Source organism: Drosophila santomea, chromosome 3R (genome assembly GCF_016746245.2).
Source record: "Drosophila santomea strain STO CAGO 1482 chromosome 3R, Prin_Dsan_1.1, whole genome shotgun sequence".
NCBI lineage: Eukaryota > Metazoa > Arthropoda > Insecta > Diptera > Drosophilidae > Drosophila > Drosophila santomea.
This window is the reverse complement of record NC_053019.2, coordinates 24,342,005-24,356,715: the sequence shown is the minus strand read 5'-3', so window position 1 is coordinate 24,356,715 and position 14,711 is coordinate 24,342,005. Positions and strand designations below refer to the sequence as shown.

The following is a 14,711-nucleotide window of genomic DNA, read 5'->3' as shown; positions in this document are numbered from 1 at the left end:
TTGCAGGAGATAGCCCTTTACGGCGAGTTCACGATGCGTGAGACCCTAATCTACTTCGGCATCATTTCTGCCATGTCCAAAAGCGACGTCGAGGATCGCACAGAATTCCTTCTCAAATTGCTCAATTTGCCAAATGCCTCCAAATTTGTCAAGAACTTGAGTGGCGGCCAGCAGCGGCGAGTGAGTCTGGCGGTGGCTCTGCTCCATGAGCCGGAGCTGCTCATCCTGGATGAGCCCACTGTGGGTGTGGACCCCGTTTTGCGTCAGAGGTGAGTGCAAAACTAAATGCTTCGTACACCGGGACTAAATCAAAATATTTTCCTTGATTTAAAACACTTTTATTTAACTTTATTATATGTTGACGTATTTGACAATACGTTGTTTTACTTCAGCTGCATACATATTCATACTTAATAGACACTGTGCACACTTTACATGTCGATGACAACTGATTAACTCTTCATTCTCCTGATTGCAGCATCTGGGATCATTTGGTGGACATTACGAAAAATGGTCACACGACTGTGATAATCACCACGCATTACATCGACGAGTGTGCCCAGGCACATATGGTAAGTAGTCAGAGGATTTCCGGTGAAGTGATATGCGGGCAGGGACGAAGGGACGAAGGGATTCGGGATGCTCTGTGGCAAGCAAGTGTCAATGGCTCTTGCCACCCACGCATTGTTCGTCCGGGTGATTTATGATCAGCCAGCACATCCATGTGTAATATGCGGCGTATGAGCAATATTATGCTGCCACTGCCAAGGTGAAAGTTCAGCTATCAGCTCCGGCAAGCGCTGTCAACATGCGGCGCTAAGTGCTTCCGCCTGCCCCTTGGCAAATTTGTATCCTGCGGCCGGTTGCAACAAATCCGTGTCCTGTACGAAAGTGAAAAAAAATAAAAATAAATGAATGGCCAAAAGAGGAAAGCCGAGGAGTACAACATTACTGACGGCTGTCTTCTGTGTTGACCCATGGCCGTGGCGCGATTTACGAGGCATTTCCGAGCGAGACACATTGCAAAAATTTACTTCAGATTTATTTATGCCACCAGCGAAACAGATGAGATCTGTATAGGGAAATATAACTGCGCTAGTCATTTAATGCGTGCAGCAAACAATGAACTCGGGCGCTTTCAGGCGTAGAAAAAATACAAGAATAAATCGTGACAAGGCTCGCAAACAAACGCCCATCACAATGGACAGTTGGATAGACAGATAGATACACGGCCAAAGCGACAGGCTGAGATACAGATACTTGGCAACACGCACGGGATATGCACACATAAAACAAACAGAATCCTTACCCAGAAACACACACACGTAAGCTCAAGTGGAGTGTGAGATGCATGAATATATCAATGACAACACTCTGCAAAAGATTGATGTGGGGAGCGGTGAAGAAATTGTGAATTGGGCCCAGGATCGACACTTGAGACACTCTACAAGGGGGCCCATTTAATTTGATTGATCGGGTGGTGCACGAAGATATTCAATAAAAAGGATGGCTTAAAGGAGCATTTGATACTACAAAATATATTACAATTTTTATCATTATCGGATCATTATTTTAATTGCTAAACCTTCGGGGGTATAGCAAAAAATTGACTTAATGGCCTGGCATCTTTGAAAAGCGTTAAAGCTAAAGATAATTTCTAACAATTTGGTTATGCTTGCATGCTTTAAAGTTAAGCTAATCACTTGGCATGCGAATCAATATATCGATTCCTTAGAAATGATTGATTGAGGCAAGAAGATATTAATCAGAAATGTGTGCACGGAATATTTATTAGTTTGAAAATAACTTTGCCAAAATACCTATTTAAACATTAAACGCTCTTTATTGCACATAATTCAAATCACAGCCCTTCGGGTCCAAGTCCCCGATTATGGAAACAATCAGACAGTTTTGGGGCTTGATCTCCCTAACACCACTTGACCCCCAAGGACACTCACGGTGTTAAATGGCTCACATGCTGTGCCGCTGCCAGCAATTGTCAACACGCTTACACCACCACACCCACCCCCACCACCAAAAACCACCAGAACCCTTTCGTAAGTAAGCACCACGCCACATGTGATGTGCCGGATGGGAATCCGTTGTCATGGCGCTCTGCCGCCAAAAGTCATTGCGGTAAAGAGTTATGGCCAATAAACAAAATCACTGGCAGGAATAGAAGACTCGCCTTTGTTTGCGGGCAATCGACATTCAGCATTTGGCACTTGGGAATCGCCCTGGGATTGGAATTGGTATTGGGATTGGGATTGGGTGTCAAGCAAAACAATCGACTGAGCCGCAGTCCAAGTCCATAAAACAAGGCACAGGGATCGACAACGAGGTATTCTGGCCAAGTTAATCCGAGCGTCAGGCGTTGAAATGTGAATTTAATGCGAATTGTTGGACCAAATTTATGGTTTATGGGTTCTATAAAAAACAAACTTGCGGAAGAAGTTCCCATTCTACGTTCCTAACATATATGCAAAGCCCCTGGGACCAGAGGCCACACGCAGGGGAATGAGAAGTTGTTGTGTCTGTGTAACTTCTGGTGACAGTGTTTAATTGCTCATATTGAACACGTGTTGGCCTCGCAGCTCAGCTCAAATGGAACAGCAAGCGGGTCTCAGCTTAGATTGTGCACGCCTGAGCTGGCTCACAGGAAGAAAACACTGAAAAAAAAACTAACCTTATTAAAGCTACTCACATATTTCGAGTGCTATCTTAATACCTTAGTTTTTGACTAGTTGCAGGGATATTTCTAAATATTTCAAGAATATTAAAAGGCCTTCTAACGATTTCTGAGATCATCCAATTTGCTGATATTTCTTTGCGGTGTACGAGTATTATGGCCGGCAGCAAATTGCTTTTTCAGCTTTGTCACTTTTTCGTGGCACGCTTTGGCTTCGGCCAGCTCAAGTCGAGGAAGTCGGGACAGAAGAGGACAAGACTTCAGTTCAACTTGGCCGAAGGTAGTTATCTGCACATATTTTTCGCCAATTCTGCACGTCACGTGGAGTTCGCCGTAGTGTTTTTCTGCTGGATTTCCTTGTGTACTCTGTACTCTCTGTTTTCTTGCTGCCTTTGTTTTGGGCCAATTTTTTCTGTTGAGTCAACAGAATTGCGTGCCCGAAATGGGATTCCCCTTAGCCAATATCTGGTAAAGTAGAGCTCAATGCTCAATGCAGCACAGACAGACACATAAATTTAACTGCCCTGGAGCCTGATTGAGTGAACCACTTCAATGGGAACGAACGAGTACATGGCACTTGATCTATTTCCCACCCCAAATGCCACAAGCACCTTAAAAACAGGGGCTTTAAAGTGATTATTGCCTGCTGGCAATTTATAAGCTGAAAATTCATGTGGCAATAAAAATTATATGCACCATGGTGGCAAAAACAGCTATTAGTTTTTTGATTCTACTGCTGCAGCGGGGATGCACTCAAACAAAAGCAGGGGCATTAAACATAATCGTAAAATGCATTTACGACTGCATCCCAGAGTGTTGTTAAAACTTTGCCGTGCTTAAATTCGGTTATTGTTATTTGTATGATGCGCAGATTAAAAGTTTTATTTTAATTGAAAAATATTTATGGACATTAAAAATTTGTACGTGTTTGCCGGTGTGTGGTGTGATTGGGGGTATTCAGCACATATGTGGCATAAACCGTTTCTGCGGCATCGTCTTCACATTGGGCCACACATTTTATTATAAAACTTTAATGTGTGAATGATGTGTAATATTCACGTATTTATAACAAAAATATAAAATACTTAATAGCAACCGAATAGCAATCCTGTAAGCTAGTAAAATGGGCCACTGAAGGATTTGGTTTTTGTGGTAAATGTAACTTTGCTCTTTAATGCAGCTTGCTCTTAAAATAATATGCAGGCAAATATTGAACAATAACAACTTCGTGTTGGCATACAACTTTCAGCCCCGTAAATAATCCTATTAAACGAATTTCAATACAAATGTGTACACTTTATTATACCCGTTACTCGTAGAGTAAAAGGGTATACTAGATTCGTTGAAAAGTATGTAACAGGCAGAAGGAAGCGTTTCCGACCATATAAAGTATATATATTCTTGATCAGGATCAATAGCCGAGTCGATTTGGCCATGTCCGTCTGTCCGTCTGTCCGTCTGTCCGTCTGTCCGTCTGTCCGTCTGTCCGTCTGTCCGTCCGTCTGTCCGTCTGTCTGTCCGTATGAACGTCGAGATCTCAGGAACTACAAAAGCTAGAAAGTTGAGATTAAGCATACAGACTCCAGGGACATAGACGCAGCGCAAGTTTGTCGAATCATGCTGCCACGCCCACTCTAACGCCCACAAACCGCCCAAAACTGCCACGCCCACACTTTTGAAAAATGTTTTGATATTTTTTCATTTTTGTATTGATGTTGTAAATTTCTATCGATTTGTCAAAAAAAATTTTGCCACGCCCACTCTAACGCCCACAAACCGCCCAAAGCTGCCACGCCCACACTTTTGAAAAATGTTTTGATATTTTTTCATTTTTGTATTAGTCTTCCAAATTTCTATCGATTTGCCAAAGAACTTTTTGCCACGCCCACTCTAACGCCCACAAACCGCCCAAAGCTGCCACGCCCACACTTTTGAAAAATGTTTAGATATTTTTTCATTTTTGTATTAGTCGTCTAAATTTCTATCGATTTGCCAAAAAACTTTTTGCCACGCCCACTCTAACGCCCACAAACCTGCACTTCTACTAGCTGAGTAACGGGTATCAGATAGTCGGGGAACTCGACTATAGCGTTCTCTCTTGTTTTTCTTTAATTTTAATAAAGTATCTCTGCAGGAATAACTTGTTTCCAAAGGGCAGGATGCAATTTTAAACTAGCATTCCATAAGAGAATTCTTATTGCAAAAGTACAGAATATTTTTGGGCTTCTATTTGACAAAAGTGTAACACCTACGGTGACATTGGAACCCACATCAAAGTTGGGTCCGCATTATGAAAAGCCCCAACGCCTGCAGTTCCGTCATATGTGCCCACAAGCACCCACTCAACCTTTCCACCCACCCACTAAACCACGAGGTCAATCAACTCGTCCCACACAACAGATTCTGAAATGGCTTCTAGTCTCTCGCTCCTAACAAAGTGCAGCGCTTCACTTTTTTTGACAGACATTGCTCCCCAAATTTAATGTCAGCACTGCTGCCTTTCTTTGCCTGTGCCTTTGCCTCTGGGGAAATTGTTGGTTGGCCCACAAAAAAAAAAAGAAAATAACAGCGAAGAAAAAAAGAAAGCAGTTGAAACAAAAAGAGGAAAGTCAGGACAGAAACAAAAAAAAAAAAATAAGGCAGAGAATCGCGTATACGCCACATGGCCACACAGCAAAGACACAGGGGCGTGTCTTCGCCTCCGACTGTCCCCAGTTGTACATGCAGCACTTTCTGCTCTAATAAATGAAATCAGGGAGCGTAACATTATGTGATGGATATATTGTTACGAGTGCTCTACTTCAGCGTTCACTGGGCGAGGGGAGCCCCCGAATTCCCTCGCCTGGTGCGCCTTTAATAGTTGATATTGTTGCATTTCCTCTTGTATTGCTGCCGTTTTTCCCGTTTTTATCCTTATTGTTTGTCGCGTAATTTTCCGCATGTTGCTTTTGAGCAGCCAACTCAACGAAAAAAAAAAAAGTCACAACCGAAATGCAAATGGACAGTTGAATAATTGCTAAAGCTGATGAGTGACGGGAGATACACAATAACCAAGAAAAAATATCATTACCAACTGGTTTTCCGTTCGCTGATGAAGTGTTGATGTGATTCAACCACTTTGATTGCCACTTTAATGCTACGTTGCACGTAGCGTGCTATTAAGCATTAAGCTGCAAGAACTGCAGCACAAAAAAACGGCTTACGAATTTTATCAAGAGTTTTGTATATATTTTTGTATAAAACGTTAACGATTTGGGGATTAACTATCGCCATATTACGCTGTTGAAGCTATTTGTAAAGGCTTACGAAGTTTAAAAAAAAACTTATAGCAATATAATAACGTAAGTAAGCAAATGTGGCTTATGTAGATTACAATTTTAATAGAATACAAATAGAGCACTAATGAAAATGCTTTGAGCATCCTTATGCTTGTAAAAATTCAGAACCTATGTAAATTTAGGGAATTTCAGATGAACATCCAAGATTTATTTTGCCAGCTGCATACTATATATTCTAGAATAAATTTCAAGCTCCCTCACATGCAGTGAGTGCCACCTACGAACCCAGTCATAAATATCATGTGCATTTTTCAATTTCCTCTGCGTGCCGGGCACGAGGCGAACGGAAAATTATTTATGGCATGCAAAATTGCCGGCCATAATAATGCATATCACATAGTTGGGCAATAAAATTACAATTGGCTGCCTCGCCAGGAGGTCCGTAATTTAGTTTGCCATTGCAATTCAATTAAGACGTTAATTGGCCCCGAGAAGTCGAAAAGACAGTCGCCAGCAGCCAGTAGCCAGTCGCAAGTTGCCAGTCGTATTGCCCAAACACACAACATGCTCTGGGGGAAATGGGTGATTTCCTTCCTTGCTGGCCAAAATCAGGAGCCGAACGAAGCCAAATCAAGTGGCAAAACTTTGTTAGCTATGTGTGCAAGTGTGGTTTATTTAGCATAGAATTTGCCTGTGCACTCGGAAAAATCCGGGGGCAAAATCGGAATCGGTACAAAGGGGTCCTGCAGTAGCCAGCCCACTCATGTGCATGCCTAATGAAGCCATCCATTTGATGTGTGGAACTGATGAACAAGCAGCGTCGTCTTCATGGCTAACTTTTCCGCCCGCAGAGAGGCCAAGGGGATGACGGCTGGTCATGTACGGACACAGAAATCAATTAAGTTAATTTCCGCACGTTGCGTGAGCAAGGGATTACGTCGAACAGTGGTAGTCGATAAAACTTCATCGACACATCCACAACAACAACAGCAGCGGCGCCAGGAACAGGAACAGGAATAGGATGTGCATAGGGGGCGCAAACTTTGACAAAGATTCTGGGACGCGGACTTGGGCGAGGACAAGGACATGGACGACTGGCAAGTCGCATCAAAGTCGAAAAGTTAAATTGGCTTGACGACACTTTGCGGAGCACGCTCCAAATCAATTGACTGACAAAACAGGGATGTTACACAAATCTATTTCAACTTAATTTCGAGGACACTCGGATGTGTTTGTCAGGGCAGCCAGGCTATTAGCTGGGGGTTATTTTCAATATATATATTATATATATAATTTTTACAACATTTTCAGATCGGTCTATTGCGTGGCGGTAAAATGCTGGCTGAGGAATCGCCGGATTATCTGCGTCAGCAGTACAATGCCGACTCGCTGGAGGATGTCTTCCTGAAGCTCTCCGTTTTGCAGAACATGGGAAAACGCCGTCGATCGTCGATAGCTCAGGAAATTGTGGAGCAGGTTACAGTGCCGGCGATCTCTAATCCCGCCTTGGACATGTCCGATGAGCAGCATGCCGCCGAAATATCCGGCGAATTCGGCGATAATATTTCAATGTCGTCCGCGGCTCGGGATCCGATCAGTACCACCGCTCCCGCAGCTCCACCGCTGCCACCGCCCCAGGAAATACCCACATCCTTCTGGTATAATCTCCATGTGATGCAGTCGCATCACCTGCACGCCCTCATCTGGAAAAACTTCTTGTGGATGATGCGCAACGTGGGGTGAGTCATGAGGAGTTTAGAAAATCATCAAAAATCAATGAACTATTCAATTAAAGTAATATTACTGAATTATTTACTTTAAGCTAGTTCCAATCTCATGCAACTTGTGCTGCATAATAATAGGACGAGCTTACTAGTGCTCATCAATTGCTAACCAACTCTGGGTGATTTTTCCACAGGGTGATGCTGTTCATCGTGGGCCTGCCCGTGGTGCAGATACTGCTCTTCTGCTACGCCATCGGCCATGATCCCACTGGCCTCAAATTGGCCGTGGCGAATCACGAGATGTCGGGGGAAATGATTATGGAACAATTCTGTCCAGTGCACACCGGATGCAATCAGACGATGCTGAGCTGCCGTTATCTCGATATGCTGGTCAAGAACAAGAGCATGGTTGTGGTGAGTGCAATGCAAATTACCTACCCGACTTACCCAGCACCAACGCCCCTATTTCGCAATCCCCTGGGAGCAGAAGGACATGAACTGAACAGTGGGCTGAATAAAACAGAGGATGAGGCACTGGCAAGTGCAGATGAAGATGCAGCCAGACCCAGCCCGGGGGTGCAATATCAACTGTCATTGGCGTTTTGGTTAAATTGTGCAGTGCGAACTTTACAATAACCACTCATGTGGCTTATATTCAGAGCCCCCCGATTCGAATACGTTCGCCCTGCCGTCCGCTCCTGTAATTTATTTCAATTTGTGTGGACAGCCGAGTGGCTCCCCCTGTTGGGTCCGAGTGGAGGCTGGGGCTGAAGCTGAAGCTAAGGCTGCCGGGTCTTCAATCTACTGCACACATCATTTCGCCCTGCCGCACTCCTAAATCACCCCCTCCATATACTTGGCTTTGTCTTGGCCAAGTCGCCTAGGCAGTGCTGCTTACTTGGCCAATTTCTAGTTAACATATGAGTCTAAAGGCCCTTAGTTCTTTTTCCTATATAATAAAATGTTAATAGACATATTTATCGTTGAGTAAAAAATGCAGGACATTTTTCGTAACTTACATAAATAATAATTTAAATTCAAGAAACCTTACTAGCTATATATCTATACGAATTTCATTGCGTGCATGTACATATATACTTCTTAATTATTTTTTTTTAAATAATGTAGCAATTATTTCTCCACCAAACGAACAACTCTGCTCCTGGTCCCACTCGTGCTCCTTCTTCGATGCAAAATGAAGAGGATGCTTCCATTGGCATTGCCTCTGCCTCTGCCTCTGCCTCCGATGTGGCCGTTGCCCTTGGTGTTGGCGAACACAAATTACAGCTGCTTATCTTTGGCACAGCAACAACAGGCCAGTCGGTCGAGATCATCAATAAATTTGCTGAACTGCCATGGGCGGCGATGGCCAGAAATAGTGGGCCATTGCAGAGCAGAACCGTATTACCGAGGCCAAGAAAAGCCGCTTGTGGCAATTTATTGCAAATTACGCTTCAAAAACAAAGTCGCTTTTGCTGCCTAATTTGAGTTTCGTTTCGGTCGAGGGCTCGAGTCCTGGCTTACGATTTCATGCATTTTACATTAGACACTATAATAAGCATAATAACAGTAAAGAGAGTCGTTGAGAGTGTGGGTATTTTTACGATTAGTTTGCACAGCATTCATGTAAAATTGAAACTTGTTAGCTGGTTTGTTGTAAATTCCAGGGAAATCTGTGGATACTCTTCTAAACAGTCCTTTCGGAGAATCGGTTTCGACAGTCAATTGCGTTCCGATGAAAAAAAATAAATAAAAATCAACATTGAGACCTCAATGTCCCATCAAATTATCCAGCCAACAGACCGTGACCTCCTAAACTTTTAGAAAATTTTCAAATAACAATATAATAAAGACCGCAATAATAAGGCCAGCAGCAACCGTCCGCATGCCTCAACTGGCAATTTGTGAAGAAAACTTTTTACCTTTGGAAATTGAAAAGCATCCCCAAACCGCTGGCTATCAGACTAAATTTGTATAACTTCGGAGAAAAATAAAGGAAAAATGGAGAAAAAATAATACGCGAACGTGTATCTTAAGGCCGCATCAAAAAGACCCACAGCGAACGAAGGGGGAGCACGAAGGCCAAGTTAATTTTGGTCAATGAACAGCGTATCAACGTGCCATCAGCACTTGGCTAAAACCCTGCCCCAGCTTACCTTCCCAAAATCCTGTGGAGGATTTTGAGCTCCAGGCGGGCCTCAAGGGTGGGGTCAAGAAAATTTGAATTTTCCTCCTGTATTGAAGTCGGCGCGTTTTCTGTTTTTTCCATACCACTTTTCCAAAACGGCAACGGAGTGCAGTTGGGGTATGATGTATTTATCGGAAAGATAATACAAACATTTTGGAATTGAAAATATCTCTTTTAACTCTGTAAAATGTAATTTCAGTGACTTTTGCTCCTCGAGACTTTTGATTCGTACTCAGAAAACGAAAATAAAAGGGTGTAGCGACAGCACTCATTGTCTCTTGAATTTTGTCAGCCTTTTTGGCTTGTGGTTATTTTTCACCAGATCAAAAGCATTTCCTTTACCCTTGTCTTAACGTCCTTTGTGTTGTTGGGCCAACCTCCCAATTTTCTGAGGCAGCTCCCTGAATGGTTGCAGTAATAATTTTATAAACTTCCCCCACGGCTAGGAGCCCGAAAAAAGAAGTCTTAATTTATGGGAAAATTGAAAAACATATTGTGGTCGGCCGATGTCTTTGGCTGTTGTCCTTGCTTCTAATTAAAAGTTCATTAAGCATGAAAATGTAGCTCATTAGTGTAGAATCTGGCCAATTTCATGCTTTTCGATGTTGTGGAAAATCTATGAAATTCTGGTAGGAGAAGTTGTAATTTAGAGAAGTATATCTTTATCTTAACAGAATCATTCAATTTAATAATGGTAATTTTTACAGTTTCCTAAGTATTTTAATAATTGATTTAATCAAAGGTCCCCAAATATTTTTATTTAGCTGAAATCCCTTTTCTACTACGCTTCTGATGGTACTTGATTAGCAAGAAGCTCCTACTCGAAGAAAGTGCTCGAAAGTGCATCCTCGGTTTTATTTTTTCCCTAGCTAGAGAGATTTTATGAGCGAAGTTAAGGCAAAGTCGAAACAAAAATTGCCAAGGTAGCTGGGGAAAGTTTTTCTCCCAGCTTCTTTCGAGCTCATTTGCGTCGAGCTTCTGACCAAGTTGACTTCATTTGCGCATAGTTTGCGGCTCAAGTTTGTCATAAACAATGTTGAAGTTGGGGTTAAATAGTAGCATAAAAGTTGTTCAGGACCAACAATTTGATTGTCTGTAGCCATGGCTCTTCGCATTATAATTTATTCCAGGTCCCTAGTGTAAACCTCACCCGACCCGAATCTCTAGTTCAGGTGAATTCAAATCCACCCTGCGCAACATAGTTTGGCCAGAACCCACACTCACGCACACATCCTTTTCTGGGCCATCAAATCTAATGAGGCCAATTAAGCCACACACTCCAGTGTTGGCCCCAAAATCGAGCAATGTGTGTGCAGCATTAGTACGGCAATTGCGTAAATTTCACGCCTGTTTGCGAGGCGTCTGTCCTTATGCCATTTTCGTTTAAATAACTGCAGATCGAAGCCGCAAAATTGCCCGAACTAAGCCCAAATACAAATGCCAAAACACGCCGCCTGGGTTTTTGTGGCCAGGCCTTGCTCCCTCGGCTGTGATTGTGATTCCTGTGGCTGTTGTGGCACACATAAGTGACTGGCAAAAGTTTAGGCAAAGTTTTACGCCCCTCCAGTTCGATGGTGACTTAATAAATGTGCGAGCACTTCCCGGAACTAGCTCAAGATCCTTGGGACTGCTCCACTTTCTGGTGGCAGCCGCTGCTGCTGCCGCTGCCGTTGCTGATGCCGTAGTCGCTGCCAGTTCATTATTTATTTCACAGTGAAATGAAATTGTTACAGATAACACAAACAACATATTGTTGACAACAAGGAGAACAGGGTCCGCAAAAAAGTAGGCAACGAAACGCAACGCAACGAAAACGCCTCTCCTTTGTTGTTGATTTGTTTGCCTCGCTGAATTTATCGCCTGGCGCAAAGTACGCACATTAATTACGGGGAGTTACTTTTATTGTTGCTACAACAGTACGCCCCACATGCAGCAAACAATGCGACAGGAAATGAAGCGGGACGCACAAAGAGACAGCTCACAAAGCTGCCAAGAAAGGAAGTGCCGTGGGCAGGAAACCCCCGAATCCTGTCCTGACTACCGCCGAGTCCTCGAATCGCGACATGCGTTGCTCAATAATTCAACGGCTCCGATTTTAATTGCACGGCAACGGCGAAAACAATACCCAACCGTTTGGCATCTGTCTGGCAGGCAGGTGCAATGACTTTTTAAGCTAATTGAATGAGCTTTTGATTGACTGCTGGCATTTGCCCACACGACTGTTCATCTAAAGACCCGAAAACAGTTCGATGTGCTTAGATGAACAAGTCAGCGGTTTGAATAGTCCTAAGAAAGCCATAAAAGCTGTCCGTATCATGATTTTAAAACATATTAACTTCAAATTACTTTGCAAGCATTTGATTGACACATTGTTTCATGTTTCATTTGCAGCAATATGTGACGGAAGATGAAATGGCTTACGAGGAAGTGAGGAAAGGCAGAGCCTGGGCCGCCCTGGTAATCCAACCTAACTATACCGCTTCTCTGGTGGAACGCGTGGAGGATGGTCGGTATGCAGAGGATGGAACCATCGAGTCCTCCGACCTGGCAGTGCGAATGGACTGGTCTAGTAAATATAGGGTGTTTTTTTTAGAGGTATAGAACTTTAAATTGCAATAAAACAACGATGGATTATTCGATTGACATGAATTTTATTGACATGAAAGATAATCTTGTGGCATTACATTTTAAATATGATTTCTGGCATATGACCGCCACGGCTGGCTCGGATGTAGTCCAATCTGGACGTCCAATTTGCAATGACTTTCCAACATATTTGGCCGTATATCGGCAATAACACGGCGAATGTTGTCTTCCAAATGGTTTAGCGTTTGTGGCTTATCCGCATAGACCAATGACTTTACATAGCCCCACAAAAAGTAGTCTAGCGGTGTTAAATCACAAGATCTTGGAGGCTTATGAAAAATCGGGAACAACAGCAATCTCGTTTTGGGCCCATTCGACGAATCTACGCCTTGCTTGATGATCGTTTGGTTTCAATTCTTGCACGAGTTGGATTTTGTAAGCACGCATGACGAATTGCCAAACCAAACTGAGAATAAATCACTTGACAGCTGTTAAATCGGTCGCCATCTTGAACAGTAATGCCAACTTAAAGTTCTATACCTCTAAAAAAAACACCCGTTATAAATGCTAACATATCAGCATGTAAATAAGAGAAACTAATTATTTCTATCTACTTTCTAGATCAACAAATCTCACAGTTGCTGTACCGCGATCTCCAGTACACGTTCTTCAACTTTGTGGGCGACGTGCTAAGCGACTGTGATATGAATCCGAAACTAGGACGTGTGCCCGTGGACTTCCAGCATCCTGTGTATGGCTATCGCAATCCCAACTTCACGGACTTTGCTGCCCCCGGAGTTATCCTGACCATCATCTTCTTCTTGGCCGTGGCTGTTACCTCCGGAGCTATGTTAATCGATCGGAATGAGGGCATGTTGGAGCGTTGCTTGGTCGCTGGAATCACGGGTCCGGAGATCCTTCTCTCCCAGGTGGTCACCCAGTTCACCGTGATGCTGAGCCAGACGATCTTCGTGCTGATTGTCAGCTTCTATTTCTTCGAACTTACCTTGGTGGGCAACATATGGCTGGTGGTGGCACTGTGCATCCTGAATGGACTGTGCGGCATGAGCTTTGGATTCGTTATTTCCTGTGCTGTGGACACGGAGCGAACGGCGACTTATGTGGCCATGGGTTCGTTCTTGCCCATCGTTATGTTGTGCGGAATTATCTGGCCGATCGAGGGCATGTTCCCGCTTCTGCAGTTCTTCACAGCCTTCCTGCCGCTCACCAAACCAACGGAGTCAATGCGATCCATTCTGCAACGCGGCTGGGGCATCGACAATCCCGTCGTCTACAATGGCTTCATCTCCATTTCCTCCTGGGTTCTGGTATTCCTCGTACTCACCATCCTGCTGCTCAAGTTCAAGAAGGGTTAAGATCTTCGTTTGGGAAACAAATGTGACACAGGAAATAAATGTGATGTTATGTTGGAAGCTGAAATCTATCTGTCTATCCAAACTTAAAGTAGTGATTGCTTTTGGCATAAATTAAGGGACTTGTCATGACTTCTGAACTCGCATTATTTCCTGTGCCTATTTCTTATGATTTTACTAGGTTTTAAGGGTAGACTTACGCTCTCTTAGCCAGTAATTAGTCTTAGCCTTACTTCACTTGCAATAGGTTCCGGATCACCACGACTACTTAGTATGGAAATTGTTGTGCCTTGTAGAATAAGCCTTCCCATTTCATTGTACTTTCATGCCCATTCACCCTAAAAACAAAATCGAAACATTCTATTTATGTTGTAAGCTCGTGAACAAAAATTTGAAAAGTTTGAATAAATTGATAGATAAACTTTGCCGAGATTTACCTCAGAAATTATTGCAGAAAGCTTTGCTTTCGGTATTTGTGATTTATTCACATAGGAGAGAGTCCTGTAATTGCTCTGATTGCACTTGGTAAGTCGGTAAGCAAACTGGTCGAAATGTCCGGACTTCGGTCTTCGGACTTTGGAGTCCGGACTCCGGACAAACGGCAGACAAAGTTGCCGCATTGTCGAAGTTGGTGCCAAGTGGTCCTGTGGTCCTTTCAATCAGTCATTGGTTTTGCCAATATTTATTTACCAAGTATCTGCAATCAAAGACCTCAAAAAGAAAAGACCTCAGTTTGGGCCACCGCTCAGAGACCCTTTCGCCCAGGACATTATTCGGGCGCCTCCCGTAGAGAGATGGAATGTCAGGGGCGATGTCATGGTGGCTCGTTTTCGACACATTTCACATTTTGTGGCAAAATCAATTAAGCCGGAA

General features: G+C 43.4%; 1 protein-coding gene across 1 annotated transcript in view; it reads left to right on the top strand.

Moving 5' to 3' along the window:
- The window catches only part of LOC120451798 (ABC transporter G family member 20), a 46,401-nt gene extending 32,131 nt beyond the window's left edge, over nucleotides 1-14,270 (top strand). The window contains exons 4-9 of the mRNA XM_039635753.2: nucleotides 7-269; nucleotides 479-572; nucleotides 7,279-7,706; nucleotides 7,886-8,105; nucleotides 12,271-12,448; nucleotides 13,087-14,270. Coding sequence (XP_039491687.1) covers nucleotides 7-269; nucleotides 479-572; nucleotides 7,279-7,706; nucleotides 7,886-8,105; nucleotides 12,271-12,448; nucleotides 13,087-13,841 — 1,938 coding nt within the window. The 3' untranslated portion in view covers nucleotides 13,842-14,270. The remainder of the gene's footprint in view (nucleotides 1-6; nucleotides 270-478; nucleotides 573-7,278; nucleotides 7,707-7,885; nucleotides 8,106-12,270; nucleotides 12,449-13,086) is intronic.
- The last annotated feature ends 441 nt before the right edge of the window (nucleotides 14,271-14,711 follow it).